This window comes from Rissa tridactyla, chromosome 1 (genome assembly GCF_028500815.1).
Source record: "Rissa tridactyla isolate bRisTri1 chromosome 1, bRisTri1.patW.cur.20221130, whole genome shotgun sequence".
Lineage (NCBI taxonomy): Eukaryota > Metazoa > Chordata > Aves > Charadriiformes > Laridae > Rissa > Rissa tridactyla.
Window position 1 is genome coordinate 87,252,314 of NC_071466.1, and position 20,171 is coordinate 87,272,484.

Genomic DNA, 20,171 nt, shown 5'->3' on the forward strand with positions numbered 1-20,171 from the left:
AGATTTCTGTATGTACTAGCTGGTTCTTTTTATGAGTATGAGAACTTAACACTTGTGCCTCAGTATAAAATACAAATTACAATGATTCTGTTGTTTTATCAAAGTTTTCAGCAGGAGTGTAGAAGTCTTTAACCAAAATCTGAATAAAAGACTTCACAAACGAAGTCTTGTGATTTTATTTCCTCAGCTTTCACTCATCTCTTCATCTGAAGATCATGTTTCAGGAACTCTCTGAAAATTATCCTCATTACTAAAGCATCTTGTGTTTTTTCCCTAAACGTGTTTGCGTGAAGGAAGGCAATCTTTTACCACTTCTAAGCTATTAAAAAAAAAAAAAAAAAAAAGTGAAAATGAAGGGTCTATTTAATTTTGATAGCACTATTTCTACAGTAAACAAGTAGTCCCAGAATTTTTCAATGGGAGAATTATTTTCTGAAAAGATCTGTCTAGGAATCAAATTATGAGGGCATAGCTTATTCTTGCAAAGAATAAATCTGTGGAAAGACAAAAATGAAGGAATAATTAGGTCCAGGGATCTTTTGTCCATGGAATTGGTTTGGGATTTTTTTTTCCTTCTTTATTTTTAGGGTAGGGTGTGTTAACAATTGACATTTTGCAAGGCCACCTTTTCTTTTTTGAACAGGTGGTGGTAGTTAACTATTTACACTGTACTGTCTGAGTGAAACCTGTGTGAAGATATTGATTTTTTTTTTTTTTCTCAGGATTTTACTTGGTTTTAGAGTAATGATTCATTTGTACTTTTATATTACTTGTCACACACAGAGCTTTGGCTATATAATCTTTATGTAATGTCTTTTTTTAAAAAAATAAAATAATTTTTACGTCCAGAATTGTGTTATAATGAAACCAAGTCAGATTTAGTACATTTGAACACAAACACTAGTCAATCGAGTGTTGTTAGAGCTGTTGTTTATGTTCTGTACCAGCAGAAGGCTTGCTACTATATCAGATCACAAAGGACAGAAGGCAACCTTCCTCTGAAGAAGCTTTGTTTTTCATATCTGCATCTAGTTTAGACCAAGTACAGCAATGAAGCTCCAAGCTTACTTGTACAGTTTTAGCTTTTAGATTTTTGCAGTTATCTTAAATGCTTTGTATCCCCCTAATCAAATCTGAACTAACAGTACTGTTATTAACTATTAAAGAGAAATTTTACTAAGTAAAAGATTTGAAACTGTTATTCCACAAAGAATCCTAAAGGTTTTCCAATTGTTACTTTTTCTCTCAGTTCCATTTAAATGAATCTTTACAGTGCCTTGGAACTGAGAGAAATACAGCTCTAGAAGATCAATAGATAACATATTTTCTAACTCTGTATTTTTCTTATGACAGCCTCTCATGTAAATCTGTGTGCTTTTACCTAAGGATTTTCTCTGAAACATGCTCCTGGAAGCTTAATGTAAGGAAAGGAGTTACTTCTAATGGGGCCTTCTTTGCAAGTTATTTAAAGCTTTATTGATCGCAGGTAATACCTTCAATTATACCAGGAAAAGGAAATGCGAAGCTCGTAGCAGAGATATTTATAACTTTGTGAATTTACTCACCAGTGAACATGTACTTTTTTCTCTCATGTGCGGGTTAAAGAAGAAGGATGAGCTTCAGAAATTCTGATCTTGCTGCTAGCTATGCCAGATTGCTTTGTGGGATGTGAGAATTGACGCTGCACAGTTACGTTGGCAATGGAGATGTTCTTACTTCAGTAGCACAGTTGGGAATGCTTTATTTGTATTTCTAGCGTGTGTATTACAAACACAATCCAATGGACTGTGATGTTAATAATGTAGCAATGGAACTCAAAGTATACTGATAGAGAGAAGGCAGTATCTCTGAAGTTACTAGTGTTGATCACTATTTCTGAAATGTACCTTAAAAACACGTGCATGCATGTAAGTTTCTGCATGTGTGAAAAAATAAGATACAGACAGAAGGGTTGCAAAGTCAAGTAACTTGGGTGGAATTAATCTCATCCACTTTTGCAGTGCATAGGTCTTACATAACCAGTCTCCCTAGTTTATATAAATTGAGAGAGTCCAACATCCAAAAAAAGCAATTCATACCATCTGGAAATGGTTAAAATCGGTAACCTTCTGGCTGAATCTTCTCTCCCTCCCCTGCTTTTACTAGCTGTGGGGAAAGCCTTGACAATGCACATTGGATATGTAACTCTTAGCTGGCTAAAGCTAAATGAGATGGACTCTACCTTAGGAAATATACAAGGTTTTCTGTAGATGTATTGAATCTTTTTCAACACAGAGTATACTTGTTCTCATTTTAAATTTAGCTTTGGAGATTGCTGTTTCTATTTTAGACCTGGAGAAGGGCTTCAGTTTCTTTTGCGTGCCCCAGTAGTTCTAATAAAAGAAAGCTACCTTTTCCCCTCAAACACTGCCTTGCTTATATACACTGTGATAAACTTTTTTGCACGTAATTTTCTAGACTTCTCAAATACAAAATTTATCATATAACACCATATGGATACCCACACAGTTTTCACACAGCTGTCAGCTTCTAGTATTTGAGATGGTGTAACTAGTAACCTGTTGCCTTCATCCCCCGTGCATACCAGAATGCTGTGGAATGAAACTCATTTGTGGTTTTAGTGGGTTTGCAGCTATTTCTGAATTCTCACCCTTCCTCTGCTTTCAGTAAAATGGGGTTCCAGTAAAATTTTAGATGTTCACAGATTCATTGCTTATTTGTTATACTGGTTTTAATACTTCTGAGTCCAGGTGCCTTATCCCACTTCTCTCTTCCAATCTGTTTTCAGCCTGCATTTGTCTGCCTTCTTTTTCTAGTCTCTTCAGCCTATGTACTCCCTGGCCGTCAGCTCTTCATTCTGCGCTTTTTTTTGTCCCTCTCCCCACATACTGTTTCCAGTATTTGGGACAATTAACTTGGTAAGATCAAGACACTGTTTTCCTTCCCCTTTTTCCAAGAAGTATTCGTTTGTCACGTTTTGGCAAACTTTCACAGTGAACTTAAATTCTGCATGGTATCTTTTTTTACCTCGTTCAAAAGTGCATGTGTGTGTGCAAGATCTAAAAGTGGGACATGTTACATAGTCTTATCAGTAGGGACAATTTTTGTTAGAACAGCTTTCTTTAATCTTCCTGGAACTTGTGTGATACTTACACTTTTTTCTCCTTTTTGAGATATAAGAGAAAATATACTGATCTAGTCATAAGTCTTTGGATGCTGCAGAAACTGCCTGAAATAAGTCCACAAACTCACTTTCTCAATTTAGCTCCAAAACTGAAATTTCATCTGTAGAAATGCTATTTTCCTGAAGACTTAGCTGCTGTTTCTATATCATCTATTAATAGTAACAGAAGTCTTCCTTGGGTGCAGATGCCTCTTTTTCCTCATGTGTTCTGCTTCTCAGGTTAACTAAATTACCATGCAACTTGTGTAGCGGCAGCCCTCCTGTTCCTCTGACCTCAGCAACAGTGATCAGTAAAACCCATATGTGTTTGAGTTATGAATCCTGCCTGCTGTCTTTTTTTTAAGCAGTTCGGATTGAATTTTAATCCTTAATGCTATGCTATAAAGAAGAGAAAAATCTCTAAAAGGAATGCAATTTTAAATGTTTGGCAGAGTGAAATGGCCGTTTTCTTAAGAGACAAGAATTTCTCTCTTACTTTCCAAAGAATGCACTGTTTGTATAATCCTAGAGAAGAAAAGCCTTTCTTTCTCTGCAAACTTGAATGTGGAGACTTTGAGAAGAAATGAAGGTATCCGCTGAAACCCATATTAATATACAGACTGTAAAAAACTAAAAAAAAAAATAATAGCTAAATTGAAAGGGAAGTAGGAAGGAGCATTGATTTAGGATTCTGTAGACCATCCATCAGGCTGGTAGGGAAAGAGTCGGAAGTGAGGAGAACTGATCAATAAAATGTCAGGAAAATGGTGCTGCTATATTATAATGTTAAAACAATTAATTTCTCTCCATAATACTCTTGTCTAATGGAAGAAGTAGCCAAAGAACTGACGCTAGAAAATGCAGGTGGCATTTCCTGTTCAAGTTTATCATCCCTTCCCCTGCAGAACAACACAGAAATAGTATCATTACAGATCTGAAAGAAGTGAAAGGGGTGTTTGTGAGCCTTAGTGCTGCTTGAGAAGAAAGCAGATACCATTTGATGGAGAGGACATGGAATGGCAGATTCTTAGGGTGAATGTAGATACCTGTGAAATAGTCCACAGCCAAACCTATCAACAACCTGAGACCAGATTACCAAAGGTGTTGGTTACATTCAGTAACACCTTTTGCCTACTAAATTGCATGGACAAGACAGTGTTAAACTATTTTGTGGGCCAACATGGGGAAAAAACCCACGCCAGTTTTCAGTTTAAAACATATTTTTAAAAATGGGAAACATTAAACAAAGACTTTTCATATTTGGGATTCTGGACAAGAAGAACATTGTAGCTTGGGCTATCCCCTAGATGTGGAAAACTTATCGTTAGTAATACATACTCTCTTTCAAATTAATGTATTAAAACCAAAAATAAGCTGACCCATGGTTCTTGCTTCTGCTCCAGAGCAGATCTGAAATGGCTGCTTGGTACCTGAATAGATGGTAACCACCTCTGGTGGTTTAAGGCCCACTCCAGAATATGGAGGAGTTTTTGCTGTCATTTCTGCATCAGATGGAAAGTTAGAGTTAGGGCAAACCTCATGTGTAAGTCTGCAGCATGGAAATGACAGTTGTTCCTGCTATTCTCTGTGGTTTTTTTTTTTTACCATCATGACCAAGATAGACAGTTTTTATTTCTAAGATAATGGTAAACTGAGCAAACTAAGCTTGGGAAATCCTAGAGCTTGTGCTCTAAAATGAAAATTTACTTAGTATTTAAAAATTGTTAAAATAGAATTAATACCGGAGTTTATGATGGATAGATCCAAGCACTTCAGGAAAGATGGGCTCAAAAGAAAAAGAGGGTTGAGGTTTCCCTTTATATGAAGGAGTGTCTCAGATATACAGAGGTCTTTTCTGGGATGGATGACAGTGTAGTTGGGAGCCCGTGGCTCTGAATTAGAGGTGAGGCCAGAAACTGTGGCATTGTATTGGGACTTTTTTGTAGACGACCTGATCAGGGTGAAGAAGTGAGGAAAGCCTTCTTTAAACAGCTGATGAAGTTTATGAATCATAGACCCTGGTTTTCATGGGGGACTTTAACATTCCTGGCATCTGAAGGGCAATGTGGTGGGATGGAAGCCGTTCCAAAGGATGGGAACCCAAAGGTTATGGAGGATGTCAGGAAAAATTTCTTGATACAGGTTCTGGAAGGACCAGCCAGAATATTATAATAATTGGCTACAGTGGCTGTGAAATAGTGGAGCATAAGATCATGAGTAGATTGGGGGGGAACAAAGTAACAGAGTACAGACCTTGAACAGAGAATATTCAAGAAACAGGTAGGTGGCAGGCGGCTCTAAAAGGCAAGGGAAAGCTGCCAGTCCTTTATGAACAGCATCCTCCAAGCACAAGAACGGTTTATCTCAGTGCTTAGGAAAGCAAGTAGACTTCTCAGGGGTCAGAGTTGGCTAAGCAGGAAGTTCATGTGGTGGAGGTCCAGTGCAAAAAGCCGGTATACAGGAGGCAGAAGCATAGATAAACTGCAAAGGAGAAATTTAGAAACATTGCATGGGTGGATCTGGGTGGTGTTGGGAAAGCCAGAGCTCAGCTGGAGTTGAGATTTATAAGGACAGCAAGAAGGGCTTCTACTGCTACTCTGGTAGTGAAAGGCTGAACAAGGAAAGTGTGGGCCCATTGCCAAGTAGGGCGGGCAAGTTAGTGACAGCAGAGCCAGATAAAGTCTGAGATGCTCAGTGCCTTCTTTACCTTTGTCTTCGGCAAAATCTCTCAGGTGTCTATGCTTAGTGAAAGGGTTGAGGAAGAAGATGAATTACCAGCACTGGGTAAAGACTGAGTTGGGAATTACTCAAGAGAACTCAGCCCATACAGTTTAATGGGACCAGACAGGTGGCATCCAAAGGTACTGAGTCCTTGCAGCAGGACAGCTCTTGATTGTCTTTGATAGGTCGAGGAGACTGGGGGAAGTAGTTGATAAAAAGAGAAGGGGCCAACTTTTTTTTTTTTTTTTTTTTTTTTTTTAAATTAAACCCAAAAAAACCCCAAAGCCCCACTCCAACTGATATTACCCACGATTGGAATATCCAAATGTGATTTCTATGCATTTCCAATACATGCTTAAGATGAATATGTGCTTTGCTTTGATTTTCTTTTGATGTTCTGGTAGACCTTGAAAGATGACGTGATTAAGATATAAACTTAGGTTTGTATGTGTGCACCTGTGCAAGCGTCTAAAATCCTACTTACAATCAATGGAAATCTAGTCAAGGAATAGAGGAAAGTTCAGTTCATGCTTCTTTGAGGATGAAAGGTGCATTTTAGTTGCCTAAGAATAAGCTCCTACTGCCATTGGTGATATCTAGGATGCTATGCCTTACCTCTAGCTTCTCCTCTAGGAATTATGTCTCTGTAAATTCTCTGTCACTTCTGCCAATACCATGCGAGTGTTACGGGTAGCTAGGGAATCTTAAACGCTACTAGATGCCTGTGGCTACTGGAGGGCTACTGAATCGTGTCTTGAGTGACTGGTCAACTTAGAGCTCTCCAGCTCTGCTTGTTACAGTAGAAGCCTGAACACCCAACTTGCATGCAGGTATCTGAGTTTAGATGTCTTAATCTGAAAATGAATTCCACCCGAAGAGTTTTGGCCTCAGAAACCTGCTTGGCAAGTGTGCCTTTGATTCACAGTAGGTCTTGTTTTACAGATTAAAATAAAGCCAGTCAGATTGTTGATAAGAAAAAACCCAGAATTTTAAATGTGAAAGTACCAGATAAAACATAGATTGTGTCAGTAGCAGAAGTAAAGATTTCAAAATTAAAGCTTGAAGTTTAGCCAGTCATGCTGAGACTATGTTGATGCTTGAAGTTGGAATAATGACAACTTTGACGTTGATGCATGTTAAAAAAAATACCAAAGAAAAACCCCCAAAAAACAAACACAAACAAAATAAAGTAAAGAAGTATTTGTCAAATAAGTTCTACCCACTCTTGAGTTACAAGGTGCCCAGGGAAGGAGCATTACATTAGTAATAATAAAGAATTAAGAAATACAATGTAATTATAAACATCTTGCTGGCCTCTGCATTTATGGAGTCAGCAATATCTTCAAAGAAGCCATAAAGGTATTGCAGGTTGACTTCCTGATTTTTCACTTTGTTATCACTTGTGTTCCAAGTGCCAAGATTATGCTATAAGAAGTAATTATATAATACTGGTGTCTGCCCAATGCAGGAGTATGCTATTTATAAATAGCTTTATTTTTATTCTCAAATTTTTCACAATTTCCAGACTTAACAGGCAAAAATATCAAATTGAATTGTAAAAGAACTGGGGTACAAAACTGAAATTACTATTACTTTTCATAATCAGAAAAAACTTATAGCCATTTACGTAATTTGGGTTCTGTTTTACATCTAGGGTTGGTATTAAATAGTACTGTCAAATTGTAAAATTATATGGTTTAGTGCTACAATAATGCTACAACAGGATGAAATGAAGGCCAGATTATAAAAAAAATTGCTATAATAATACTAGTTTACTGTAAAAAGCCAGAATAGCTGCACTTATAGTATTTAAAAGCTGTTTTTTATTCCAGATCCTTTACACTACACTACTGTACAAATTCTTTGGGAATACTTGTTTACTTATTTGCTTAGAGAAAAATGTGAGTAAATATGAAAAACACATTTGGAACAATGAAAGTTTCAATGCTAACCACTATCATCAACCTAGTAGCTAGTAGAAAGTGCTGTATTTTAGGGTTGTAGGACTGTTTAAATTATAATGTTATAACCTTGGGTTAAAGAAACTCCTAATTCCCAATGTTTATGAAAAGCCAGCATTCAGCATAATATAAAAAAGGATGCAGGGAGAATTCACAGAGCTAACGTGAGTCTAGAGAGATAAGCCCCCTCTAGGCTTCCTTGGGAGTCTAGGGAAGTTGCTTTTTCCATTTGTGCAGAGGTGACTGACAGCACCTTAATTTTAGTCCTGCTCTGAATCACTCTATGCACCTCTGTCAATCTTAAATGAAAGTGGGAGGGACTGGCCTGAAAGGTGAAGATTAGTCTTTGTAACTTTTGTGGAAAGTAGAGCAGCAGGGGGTAACCCATAAATTAGTAAATTTCAAGTTTTTGAAGAATATAAAATGCATAAATTGTAACGCAAAATTTAGGTGTGCCTCCTAATAACGGCTCAAAGCAGAGTCAGCTACAGCAGGTTGCTCCAAATCTTGTCCTGGTGGATTTTTAATATCTCTAAGGTTATTCAGAATACCCCCAGGGATGGAGATGTTTAAGATCGGTAGAGAGGTGCCTTCCAGCCCCAACCTTCCCACGAGCCTGTAAACTTAACTGCAGTCTGGAGAGCCTCTGCCACCAGTGGTGGGGAAACTCTTTGGTCAAGAAATTGAATCCATCATCTTGCACATCTTGGCGAATATTCTAGGATACTCCACTAGATTCTGAAAGTAATGTTGCAAAATTGCCAGCACCTAATCTTAGAAGTCTTGAGAAGACAGGAAGCTGTGTTCTGATCTGTTAGTATTGTCCAAATGCAGCAATGTTTTAAGGCAGAATGCATATGGAGTCAGGACAGTGTCTGGGTGATGTCTTAAGGACCTGATTTACGTGCAGGTAACGATGCCTGTTATTTCTCAGAACTTGGATTGCGAAGTAGCTTGGCCTAAGTTTAAAGACTTTTGTAATGACAAATGTTACATTTATGATACATTGATTGATACTGATGAAGATGGTAGTGCTTTATGTTCTTGTTTTGAGACTAACTTAGAAAAATGGATTTGCTGGTTTTTAAAAAGTTTCATTTTAAGTGAGTGATTAAAAATAAATGTTTTACTGTCTCATAATGGTTTCATGAGCTTCTCTTGCCTCTGGTGATTGCTTAATGTTCTGTGATTTTTGCTGGAATCAAGGTTATGGAAAGATCTATCCTAAACACTTAAATGTTGAAGAACATAATCAGGCATATGCAAGTCAAATTGTACTATTTTGTTCAGAAATGGTATTAGCTGTGGGATATGTTTGGCAGAATTTTGTTAATTTTTTTCCATGTGTCTTTGTTGTGACAAACTAAATTGTGTGAATGTAATTATGGATCAATGAGGATCAGATCACGGTTTCTTTACTGCTTCTAGGTTATTTTTATAAAACGTAAATATCTATGAGTAGAGAACATGATCACTTTCACTTTTTCTAGCAGAAGTTGGGCATGCTTTTATCTTTGGGCGTTATAGCCACACACCTGCACAGATGGAAAACATGAGACAATCAAAGAACACACAATACCATATCTTAACATGCTACTTGATAGATTGGCATAAACCCCTGAATGACATACTAGATATTGCTGGAGCAGCGCTGCCTGAGTAAAGGCAGCAGCATTTTACTTCTCCATGGCATGTGCTCAGTGTTGACTATCACAATCTCCACTCATGTTTGTAGGTTTTTATAAACACTTATTCTTTCGGTTGCTTAAAAAAAAATCCACTCTTGGGAAATTCTTGTAATCATATAGGGTGAGGCAGTAAAATATAGATGAATGATGTAACTTTCTGAAGGATGTAATATTATCTATTTTTCAAGAATCCTTTTGTGTACCTATGCTTTGTGTCAAATTTTCCTTGATATGCAAGAGAAAAAGGGGAAAAAAAAATCTTAACAGAAACCTTTGAAACAAAATAGGGACAAACATTTGAAGAGATTTTTTTGCCATATGTTATCTTCAAGAACATCAAATCATTTGGTAGGATATGTTTCTCTTTCCAGAGAAGAATGGTTATATTTCTAAGATAATGAGTTTTATGCTGAGGAGCACCTTTCTCCTTGAGTGCTCCCATCATCAGTATCAACATCAAGGATTTTTCTAGAAAACAGCAGAGATACATTCCTACATTGTTTTGAAAAAGCACTGTTAGGTCGTATGTAGAGACAATGGAAAAATAAGGGGACCTCTATCCTTTAAATAAAATGACATTAAATGCTTTCAAATCGGGGACCTTTTCTAGTTTGATACTGGTGGCAGGAAATACCAGATGCTACAATCTTGTGAGGAAACCTGGGAGAAAAATCTCTCGATGGCTAGCAGAAGAGCTGTGAGATCTGCTCTGCTCCCATAAGCATACTCACCTCTCATTTGTGGTTAAGTGGACAGACAGCAAATCACATGTTTTCGCCAGAGGCAATTCCCACACATATTTTAAAGTAAAGGAAAGGATTGAGCCCTAGCAGGAAGTCACTCCCATCTCCAGGACTGGAGGTATCCTTTTCCTGTGAATGGGTGTCTCCTTCCTGCTCTTTCAATATGTATTTACATATAAAGCAAATGGAACAAACGTGGATTTAGAAGTTTTTGTCTTACCCTTACTAAATAGTATTAACAGGTTTGTACATATAGGAGATGTACTTTGCCCCATTTTAGACACATGTAATAATAGGAGTCTGAATAATCAGTTGGTGTACATCCTTTTACACAAAGTGTTTTCAGTAACCTTTATCTCGTTGCATACTTAACTGTAAAAGAGTGTTTTCCTATAGTTTCATAATGTAGAATGTTTAAAATATATGTGATCAATAAGCAGAGGTAGTACCAATGCTATGAGAGATTTGACTTGTGTATTTGCAAATTTGGTGTTGCTGCAGAATGTAAAATGAAATATTGAGGCCAGAAGTTTTTAGTAGAACAAGGTAATGAGATGCGTAGTAATAAATGTAGCTGAGTGAAACAAAACTTACAGCTAAGTGAACTCAGATTTTCATACTTCCTGATATAAGCTAGTAGTAGAGATCAGAAAGGATATTCTGTGTTCCATAAAGACCACGGAATATTTAGGATTACTTGAGTTTTTTTTTTCTTAACATTCATTGAAGTCTCAAGCATTCAATCAACTAGTAACAGCTTATCTGCCTAGATGATATGTTAATTGGATATGAGAATTTTCCATTATAGGAGTTGGATACTGAGCTATTGTCTAAGGAGGGTTTCTGCAATCAGACTGAACATGTTTTTCAGAGTTGCATTGTGTTTCAGATTATAGCCTTGAAAAAAACCTTTTGAAATGCAAAAAAAAAAAAGATATTTTAGAGAATGACAGTTCTATTTTGGAGAATTGCCATTTGGCCTGGTTTTGAGGAGCAGAGAACCAGATCCACAAAAGAGGTCAGATCTCCAAAAGGGCTTTTAAGTAAAGGTTTAAGTAACAAAGTCTAAATTTGATCTGTAAAGAACCTTTCGGATTCCCACAGGAATCTGAATTATCACTGTTGAATTCACTCATTGCTCAAACCTCTGCTTTTCTTTGTATCCCCGATTCTGTCTTGTCTTCTCAGGGCTTAGCAATGTGGGATCTCTTTGGTTTGCACCTCGTGCCTGTCAGTACTTGTTTGAAACTTCAGGTTTGGCCTGCATCATCTGACGGCTCTAGCATCTGTCTCCTGATCCAGGAAGCATACTCTTACCACCCCTACTAAAAGGCCTGCTGAATTGGTCCACATACAAAATGTATTCCATGCTTTCCAGTCTCTTTCTGTATTTGTGTAAATGATGGTTATGTACAATGGCTGATCAAAAGCTATGCCTGGTAGTTCATTGCAGTCTGCATACGCTGCTTGTCTGCAACATCATACAATATACAGGAGATTGAGTTCTTACTGCTTTCTTGCCCCAAGGAAGGATATTCTATATATGGCCGACAAATTTGAAAAAAAATTTTGACATTTTCTCTTTTTAAAATTTGCATTTCTCTGTAAAATTTGGTTGAAACTGGACAGCTAGTTCAAAATTACTAGTGGTGATGTCAAACAGTGAGACAGACAAACAGGGCATTTCAGATGGATTCTTCCTTTGGAAACTAGTCTAAAACGTGATCAGTGAGGAGCTACTGTTTTTTTTTATGTCACCTCATATGACCTATTTACTTGCTTTAGAGCACTCAACCAAGAAGTGGGAAATGTGCACTCAGATTCAATTTTCTGTTCTGCCTGATAGAGCACTCCAAAACCTTACTCTTTTGGAGGTGTTCCACATCATAGGGAAGCTACAGACTTTTTGACAAGCAGGTAGCTCATATTTAAAAATCTCTGCGCAGTAATCTTTAGAGTCCTTGTATCCATTTTAGCTTTGGCTTGACTGCTTCACCAGTAGCTGATTCCTAGGGAATACCATTTAGATAGGATGAGGTCCTCCAAGAAACCTAGACAAGAATGTCTATCCCTAAGGAGGAAAAAAATGTTACTAGTGCAGCTCCTCAAAGCATCTATTGTGTAGTCCCATTTTGGTGTTGTTTCACTTCAGGTTATTTACATATATTATGTGTTGGGGTTTTTTAAGACAGGGAATATGTCGCATACAAATTCTTGGTTGCTTAATTATGACACCATTAATTAGTTTAATGAAGTAATACAAGTGATATAGCATTTCAAATTAATTTTTTTTTTTAACGTTACAGTATTTTGAACTGTTTGGATGACTTTTTCTTCCATATGTGTGTTGCTGAAGTCTTTATGTTCTTTTCCTTCATAGAGCCACTCATGCTTTAAATACTGTGTATAGTCAAAATCCTACAGGACATTTGATAGCATATCTTAATTAAGTCTTTGCAAGACTGTGACACAAGAGCTTTTAAAACTTAACTTCCAAAATAATCACATTAACTGTACACATAAGGGACAGCAGCATATGGCAGAGAAGCCACATGGATGAAGTTTCGTGAGTGGTGCAGAATTGATGTCTGTGTGAGGCAACAGGTTTAACTCCTACATTTCTTTCAGTGTACTTAACCATTACTTCGAGAATAAAAATACAGCCTTTCAATGGTTGCCAAAACATCTACAAATTTTTCTTTTCCTTCATTTGAAATAGCAATGTAATGCTAATGGATAAATTTGGCTCATCTGCAAAGTGGTGTATGCACACTGTCTAAACATAGGCATGTTACAGTCAGCAGAGGCTTTTGAGGGCAATTATGGTGTTCCTTTTCTGAAAAACCTTTCAGAGGCTTAATTAGCCAGAGCACCTAACAGTACATACCAGAAGTCAAATAAGTTAAATTTACTCACCCTCTTAGCAGTGTTCCTTCATAGTGCTAGTAACTATTGCTATTATTACTGTAGTTAGAGTTAATAAATATAACAATACTATAACTTAGCAGTAACAATATAATTAGTAAAGTAGTCTGTTCAGTTTAGCTTAGTCTCTAAGCTTCCTGAAACAAAAATATTTAGGAACTATATTTGACATAAAAGCTATAGACAAGACTTTCAGAATCACTCTGAACCTGAAAAGCGTAGTATGTCCTCAGTTCTGACATCCTTTCCTTTTCTGTCCTCTAAAACTGGTTGAGCAAAGGGTAGTGCTTGGACCTTTGTAGTATCTCAGCTGAATTTGTGTATGTTTCAGCCTTCAGGTTAGACCAGTGTATATGAAGGGTAGGTTTCAGTAGCAGAAAAGCAATGCAAGTCCTCTCTAAGAGTTAGTAGCATGTGCTGTTTCTGCTGAACTAACCTTCTTCAATGTGAGGTAGATATAGTTGGGTCACCTAGATCATAACATAATGCTTCCAAGTTTTTCTCATAGATGTTATGAGTAATGATCAAAGGATATTTTTTAAACATGCAAATTATACACACACACATATGTATGTTTGTTTGCAAGCTGTTGATTTTTATTCAGCAGTTGGTTTTCATTTAAAGGCCTTAAAAGGCATTATTCACTACCTACTTTCACTTGCTTTTATTTTAATTGCGATCAGGTGTTTTACAGGTTCATGTTTTATTACAATTTGAAGTGAAAAATGGAGTAAATGTTTGTGTTATTCAATACTTGGTTATGCACATGTCTTCAAGTTATCCAGAAGGGCTTCACTTTTTTATTGCTATTCTCCAATCCAGCCTCTGTATGTGATTAATAATGGGTTTGTGGGTTGTTTTTTTTTTTTTAAACTGTGATCTTTGCAAAAGGTGGGTAAGCTAGATCTAGCTTGTCAAGTAACCTATTGCCCATCTGCTCACATGCCCTTACTCTGTGACCTTAAAGCTTCTTCCCCATCATGTTTCTAAAACTCAGGTTCTGCATCATTGTATGAACAGACCTGCACTAATCATGTCATATTGGCTATATTTTGGCCATGTCCTAAATGCATTCCTGCTTACACAACAAGAGAAATGTCTTAATTTCAGAGAAAAATGTGACCTATGATGATTAGGTATGGTGAGAATAGAGAATGCTAGAGGAATGCAAAGGCAAGCAGGCAATAAGAAGTTTTCACCTACGACTGTATAGTAAGCACAGATTAACACTTTCAAATGCGATTAGTGATTCTGGTTTTGGATAGGCTTCCCTTAGGATGACGACAACTTTTTTTTTTTTTTTTTTTTTAAGGAGACACAGAGAACTTACTTTTCTAAATTCATGTTCTTTGTGGATATTTGAACTTTGAAACCCAAAAACTTTTGGCGACCAAAATTACAGGTCGCATTGTAAGCCTTAGCCTTAGCTAGCACAGTATTTTTATTTCAGCTCACAAAGATAAGCACCCACACTTATACTTAAGTCAGATAAAGGATTTTTTGACTTTCAGAATAACTAAGCAACAAGAGTCACAGGAACAACTCTTCTGAAAATTTAATTGATATCTAGTACAAGGTATTTAAATATGAATTTTGGGCATTTAACCTTGGTTTTTCAGTACTAGGTTTCCTAATTGTGACATATCTGCTACATGAGGTTTTGTATTGCATTTGGCCTGATCACTGAGATATTCACCAGATTTTTAATTACTTTTGTTTTTCAGTGTGGAATTTTTCTGGATGCTTTTTTTTCTTAGTCTGATGCTCAGGTGGGGAAAAAAAACACAAGAGAAGACATGACAGATCTTGCTCATTTCCCTTTCTTTGCTTTTGTTTTACAGGAGACACATGAAATTGTGGCTATCAAGAAATTCAAAGACAGTGAAGGTAACCTTTTCTGCTGCATAATCTTTCATGTCAATAACTACATTGTTAATATCTCTCCAGTTAAAGTAAGAAGTCTCATATATCAAGGCTTGATTTTAAAATGATAATGATTTATTAGCTCTGTGAATATTCAAGGCACTTGATCCTTCATACCTACTTAGGGGACTGCATTATATGCTCCAACTAGATAACCACCTTTCTTTCTTGGTGCATCTGTCTTAATATGGCTGAGATTGTGGTGCCATACATGGTAGTAAAATCTACCACTTGGAGACTGGATGTGATCAGAAAATGGCAAAAGCTCCTCTTGTAGTAGTGGCTCACAGAATCTTTGGGCTTTATCACCCTTCATCTGTGGGAGGAGATCTAAAAGTTAGGGGGACGTGAAGGGATAAATGGAGGAGACTGAGAGAAATTACTGAGAAGTTCAGTGGTACAAAGAGGAATTGGGGAGCTCTCAGGGCTCTGTGCGAGGATTTGAAGGAGCTGGGTGGTGAGGCATCAGCTCTGCCCTCCCTTCAGCAGGCTCCACTCTCCACAGGAAACTTGCTCTTTGACCCCTCGCAGCAGCCTCTCTGTACTCCCCAGTGTTGCTGAGTTTGCTGAGAGGGGGAAGAGCCAGCTCCTGCAAGGCTTACTGTTGCTCGCAAAGTGGGTTGGCAGAAGGCTGGACACATGGAAATTATTGCCAGTGCTGCACACACCTATTCCTCACCCAGCAGTAATAAACCCAAAGATCTGTACAAGACAAGACTGGCTATCTGACCTGCGCTTACTGGGGGACAGGGAATCCAACTATCCTATCACAGGCAAAACTGACAATCAATCACAAAAGCAAGTGTCTACCTGGCATACATCAGAAGCTACCCCTGATCCCTAATGGGCTAGCACAAACAGAAGGAGAAGCCAAGTATGAAGTAATGAGGAGTCATCCCACTCTGAGGTGATGCAGCTATGATTTGCTATATACCAAAGCTTTAGCTGAAAGCTAACTATGTGGTTTAAAGAAACAGCAGCTTTATTTTAGCAAACTTTTCTTTTGGTTACTGTTATAGGATTGCCGGTGGCCATGAAGATGTGGTTGGTTACAAGGACTGTAATTTTCAGAGTCAGTCAGGCAGAGCAAAGTCAAATTTGTGTCTGTTGTTTTATGCAGTGCAGACCCTTTGCTTTGCAGCTGATTTTGCTAGACACTTGAAGAGTGTATGTGATGAATCTTCTAGCTCTGCTATTCAGAAATCTGTTTTAAATCCCCATTAAAGAATGTAGGAGATAATTTAATTGTGGTGACCATCTTCACCAGATCATGAGAGTACTTCAGAATTGCTTTTTGGAACTCAGTATGGCTATTCAGTACAGATCCTAGGCAATGAATCTTAGTATTAAGCCCTAAACAGGATTATTATATTAGCCTGTCTACCAAAAAATGAAAACAGAAAATGCCACATTGTCGTTAGGTCTGTCTTTTCAAGAGTATTATCTAATAGCAGTTTACATGAATGGTGACTGCTTTTCTGAGTTGTAGCTAGTTGTTTACAAGTTTCTGGAAATACGACAGAAGTTCTTTTGATGGATTTGATTCAGCCCATTTCACATCTGTCTCGTTAATATGTTAGTTCATTACAAATCTGAATATACTGTAATTGTTTCTATTGCCATTTTTGCTTCACTGAATTTTTGCTGTTGTTTGACATATGCATGCTAAATACGCTGCAAAGAAAGTGTCTAGTTATGAAATTATGTATTCAGGCTGATGCGAGCCAACACCGAGCACTCAGTTTTAAAATGAAATGATTTAGATTGCTCTAAATTATATATTTTTTTAATCAAAACATTTGTGATGATAGTATTTTGTTTTTTTCTTCCCTCCTGCTACACTTCAATTTTTTTTTTTTCTCCTCTCTTCTGATGATAATTATATGTGTTTGCATGACCTGTGTTATTCTCTCTCCCCTGCAAACCTGTTTTTGCCTTTTGCTTGCTTGGAAAAATAATTTCTCTTCCTTGTTTCTTCTTCCTCTGTCTCTGACTGTCTTTGTGGTACCTGACCTGCAAATGTGATTTAGCTTTGAATTCACGCAATTGTGTCCCATTTAATATTCCTCTGTTGTGGATAACTGTTCTAGGAGATCAAGAACCCTGCTTCGACATAAGCATACCAAATTAATGGATTTCATTTTACTAAATGAAAAATAGAACCTAATATAATCTTGTTTACTTGACATTTTGTGGTAGTATCCTCTAAAACTCAGGCAGCTCAGGGCCCCTTGATGATAAGCAGTGTACAAAGCTTTAGTAGAACACTCCACCTTTCTTGAACAACTTCTAGACACACCTAAATTGTCGAAACAAGAGCTCACTACACTCTGTCGAAACAGAGTGACTCCTCAGAATCATACTCAAGGTTTCGTTGAATGAATACTTGCTCTACTGCCCTCTGTGGCCCCTACACTGGTCTGCATTGCTGAATTTCCATTAAAAGCCTTGTAGGGAAACTTAACCAGACTTACAGATCTGTACTTTGGTCTTAAAATTTGTCATGGCTTTTGGAGAATAAAATTATTTTAGAATCAAATAGATTTATTTGACGTTGTTGAAAAAAGAGCTTTGCATTCCAGTGTTTCTGCTGAGGACATACTAACCTTGCCAGTACTTCATGCATATGACATGTATTTGTGGGGTTGAGGATGTGTCCATACACATACGTGCATGTTTTTTGAAGCATATTAATGCTCTTCATAATGAAAAAGATAGAAATGCAAATGATTTGTTTCTCATGATTTTTTCTGCCACTGAAAACCCAGATGGTAGTGACGGGAAGTCTGTGAGAGTTGCATAAAGATAGCACAGTCCCCGGTTACCTCTCTTCCAGAGCAGAAGCATCCAGGCAGCAGAGAGAGTCCACACTGGAAAATAAGCCTTTTTCACTGTAATATCTAGAAGCAGAGAATTTATTTATGGGTTCAAAGTAAAGATGTATTACACTTGTTACTTGGGGGTTTTGTTTTGTTTTTTACTAAGTTTTACTCTGTCACTTTTACTTTGCACTCTAGAAAATGAAGAAGTCAAAGAAACCACTTTACGAGAGCTTAAAATGCTTCGCACTTTGAAACAGGAGAACATAGTGGAGCTGAAGGAAGCCTTCAGAAGAAGAGGAAAATTATACTTAGTTTTTGAATATGTGGAAAAAGTGAGTTGAGTTTATACTATCCCTGCCATAGTTAAATCATCAGCTTACTCGAAGTCTTTAAAATCACTTTTATTTTTAGAAATTAAGCTATTTAAGCTTAAGCTCTGTAAAGAGGAACAAAGAGCAAACTTTAATACAATCTGAATTATTGTAATTGGATATTTATTGTGGAAAGCAACACTGATAGCTTTACTATTGTTTTTACTTCATGTGTTGGTTTTAAAAAAAAAAAAAGCTTTCATATATGAACACAAACTTATTCAAATTATATAGACTGGAATATATATAATTTGCAGAAGAAAATTCCATCTGAACTCTGTAGTCCATTTGATTGTAAAGCTGATTAACTGTTCCTGTGTTATGTTGTGTAATGAATCTTGACGTAGTCTTTCAAAACAAGATCATAGACTTTTGACCTTGGAATCTGTTTCAACTTTCTCCATCCTTCCTTTTTAAAAATAGGATTTGTTTGTATATTTCTGTAACAACGCCACTATCAATAGTTGCTTAAAGGGATTTGGCAAATATGACTGTCATTATTTCCAATCCTGACCTCATTTGAAACAATTCCAAAATTTCCTTAGATTGGCCTACTACTGCCAAGCATTCTGGTCTGTTTCCAGGGAGAAACAACCTAGAACAGCTCGGTCTTTCATTATTTTTGCAACCTTCATGATAAAAGTAGACCTTCCCTCTGTATTTTAACCATTTAGCATTTATTCACAGAAATAATTAGATGGTATTCAGATACACACAGTAAAAATAAATGCAAGCTTAAATATCTCTGTAGCTTTCATGAGATATTGTTCCCTTGATGGAAATTTTCATTTAATATCCTGCCAGTGTGATATTGGAGTCTAGCTGAGTGCTAGTCCTCTTCAGTCAATTGTCTCTCATGTAAAGATTGCTCACCCTAAATACTGTGTCTCCTTTGCCTCAGTTTACAATGTATTATGTCATATAACTTTATTGCATAATGTGAGGTGACCTATATTAGCCCACAGCTTGGTAGAAATCAGTTTTGTTTTTAACCAGCAGATCAGTAACTTCTCATGTGGTGGATCTTACTTAGATCTTAACATCCAAAGCTTGACTTGTTCCACCCATGTTCCTTGTAGTTGTTCCAGACACGTGGAATGTCTTTTGATCACATACCAACTTAGAACATACATTTAATTTTCTATTATAGTTCACTTGGCTAAGCTCGACGTAGTTGTGGGTTGGAAGAGCAGCGTAAATAAAAGGCATTTAATTGGTCTGATAAGGAGCATGCTTTAAAAACTGTTAATGTTGGTAAAAACACCAGGCTGCAATATCTAGTGTTATTTCCATCAGAATAAAAGAATATAATGATAAAAGTAGACACCATGTTATAGTCTGTGCCTAATGTTATTTTTATATTAATGGTCACCTTTAATTTTAGCTAAACTTTGCAGTCCATGAGTGTTTCTCATTTCAGATATGTCAAATAGTTTCCACAATAGTTTGTTTGAAGACCAGGATTGTTTCTGTGTTTTTATATGAGGGAAGGGTAGAAGGAATTAAATAAAATGTGGTATAGTAGGCTAATTTTTGTTTTAACTGGTGATGAGCACCTTGTGTCCTTTAGGGAATCTTGGCTCTGCAATACTCAAATCCAGATTACTTAAATTCACATCTAATCTAATCTCCTTTATTCATCATCCCTTTAGTTAATGTCTTCATATAGGATTATGTCTTGCTGTGTTGATGATACTATTTTCGTTTGTATTTGTAATACTAACTTCTTGACTTACTTATCCAGATCCACAGGCTTCTGTGTGGACAAGAGTCTTAACTAAAATCAATATGGTTCCTTGACAGAAAATTCCTTTTCTCAGATCTGAAGTGTATTTCTAAGGAAACTTACGCTCA

The 20,171-nt window shown here is 36.9% G+C and overlaps 1 protein-coding gene across 4 annotated transcripts in view; it reads left to right on the forward strand.

Annotated features, from left to right (window-relative positions):
* Window positions 1-20,171, forward strand: part of CDKL5 (cyclin dependent kinase like 5) — a 123,974-nt gene that overhangs the window by 58,200 nt on the left and 45,603 nt on the right. For all 4 annotated transcript variants that reach the window (XM_054185922.1, XM_054185936.1, XM_054185945.1 and 1 more), the window contains exons 4-5: window positions 15,043-15,088; window positions 18,142-18,278. In XM_054185922.1, the coding sequence (XP_054041897.1) occupies window positions 15,043-15,088; window positions 18,142-18,278 (183 nt within the window). The remainder of the gene's footprint in view (window positions 1-15,042; window positions 15,089-18,141; window positions 18,279-20,171) is intronic.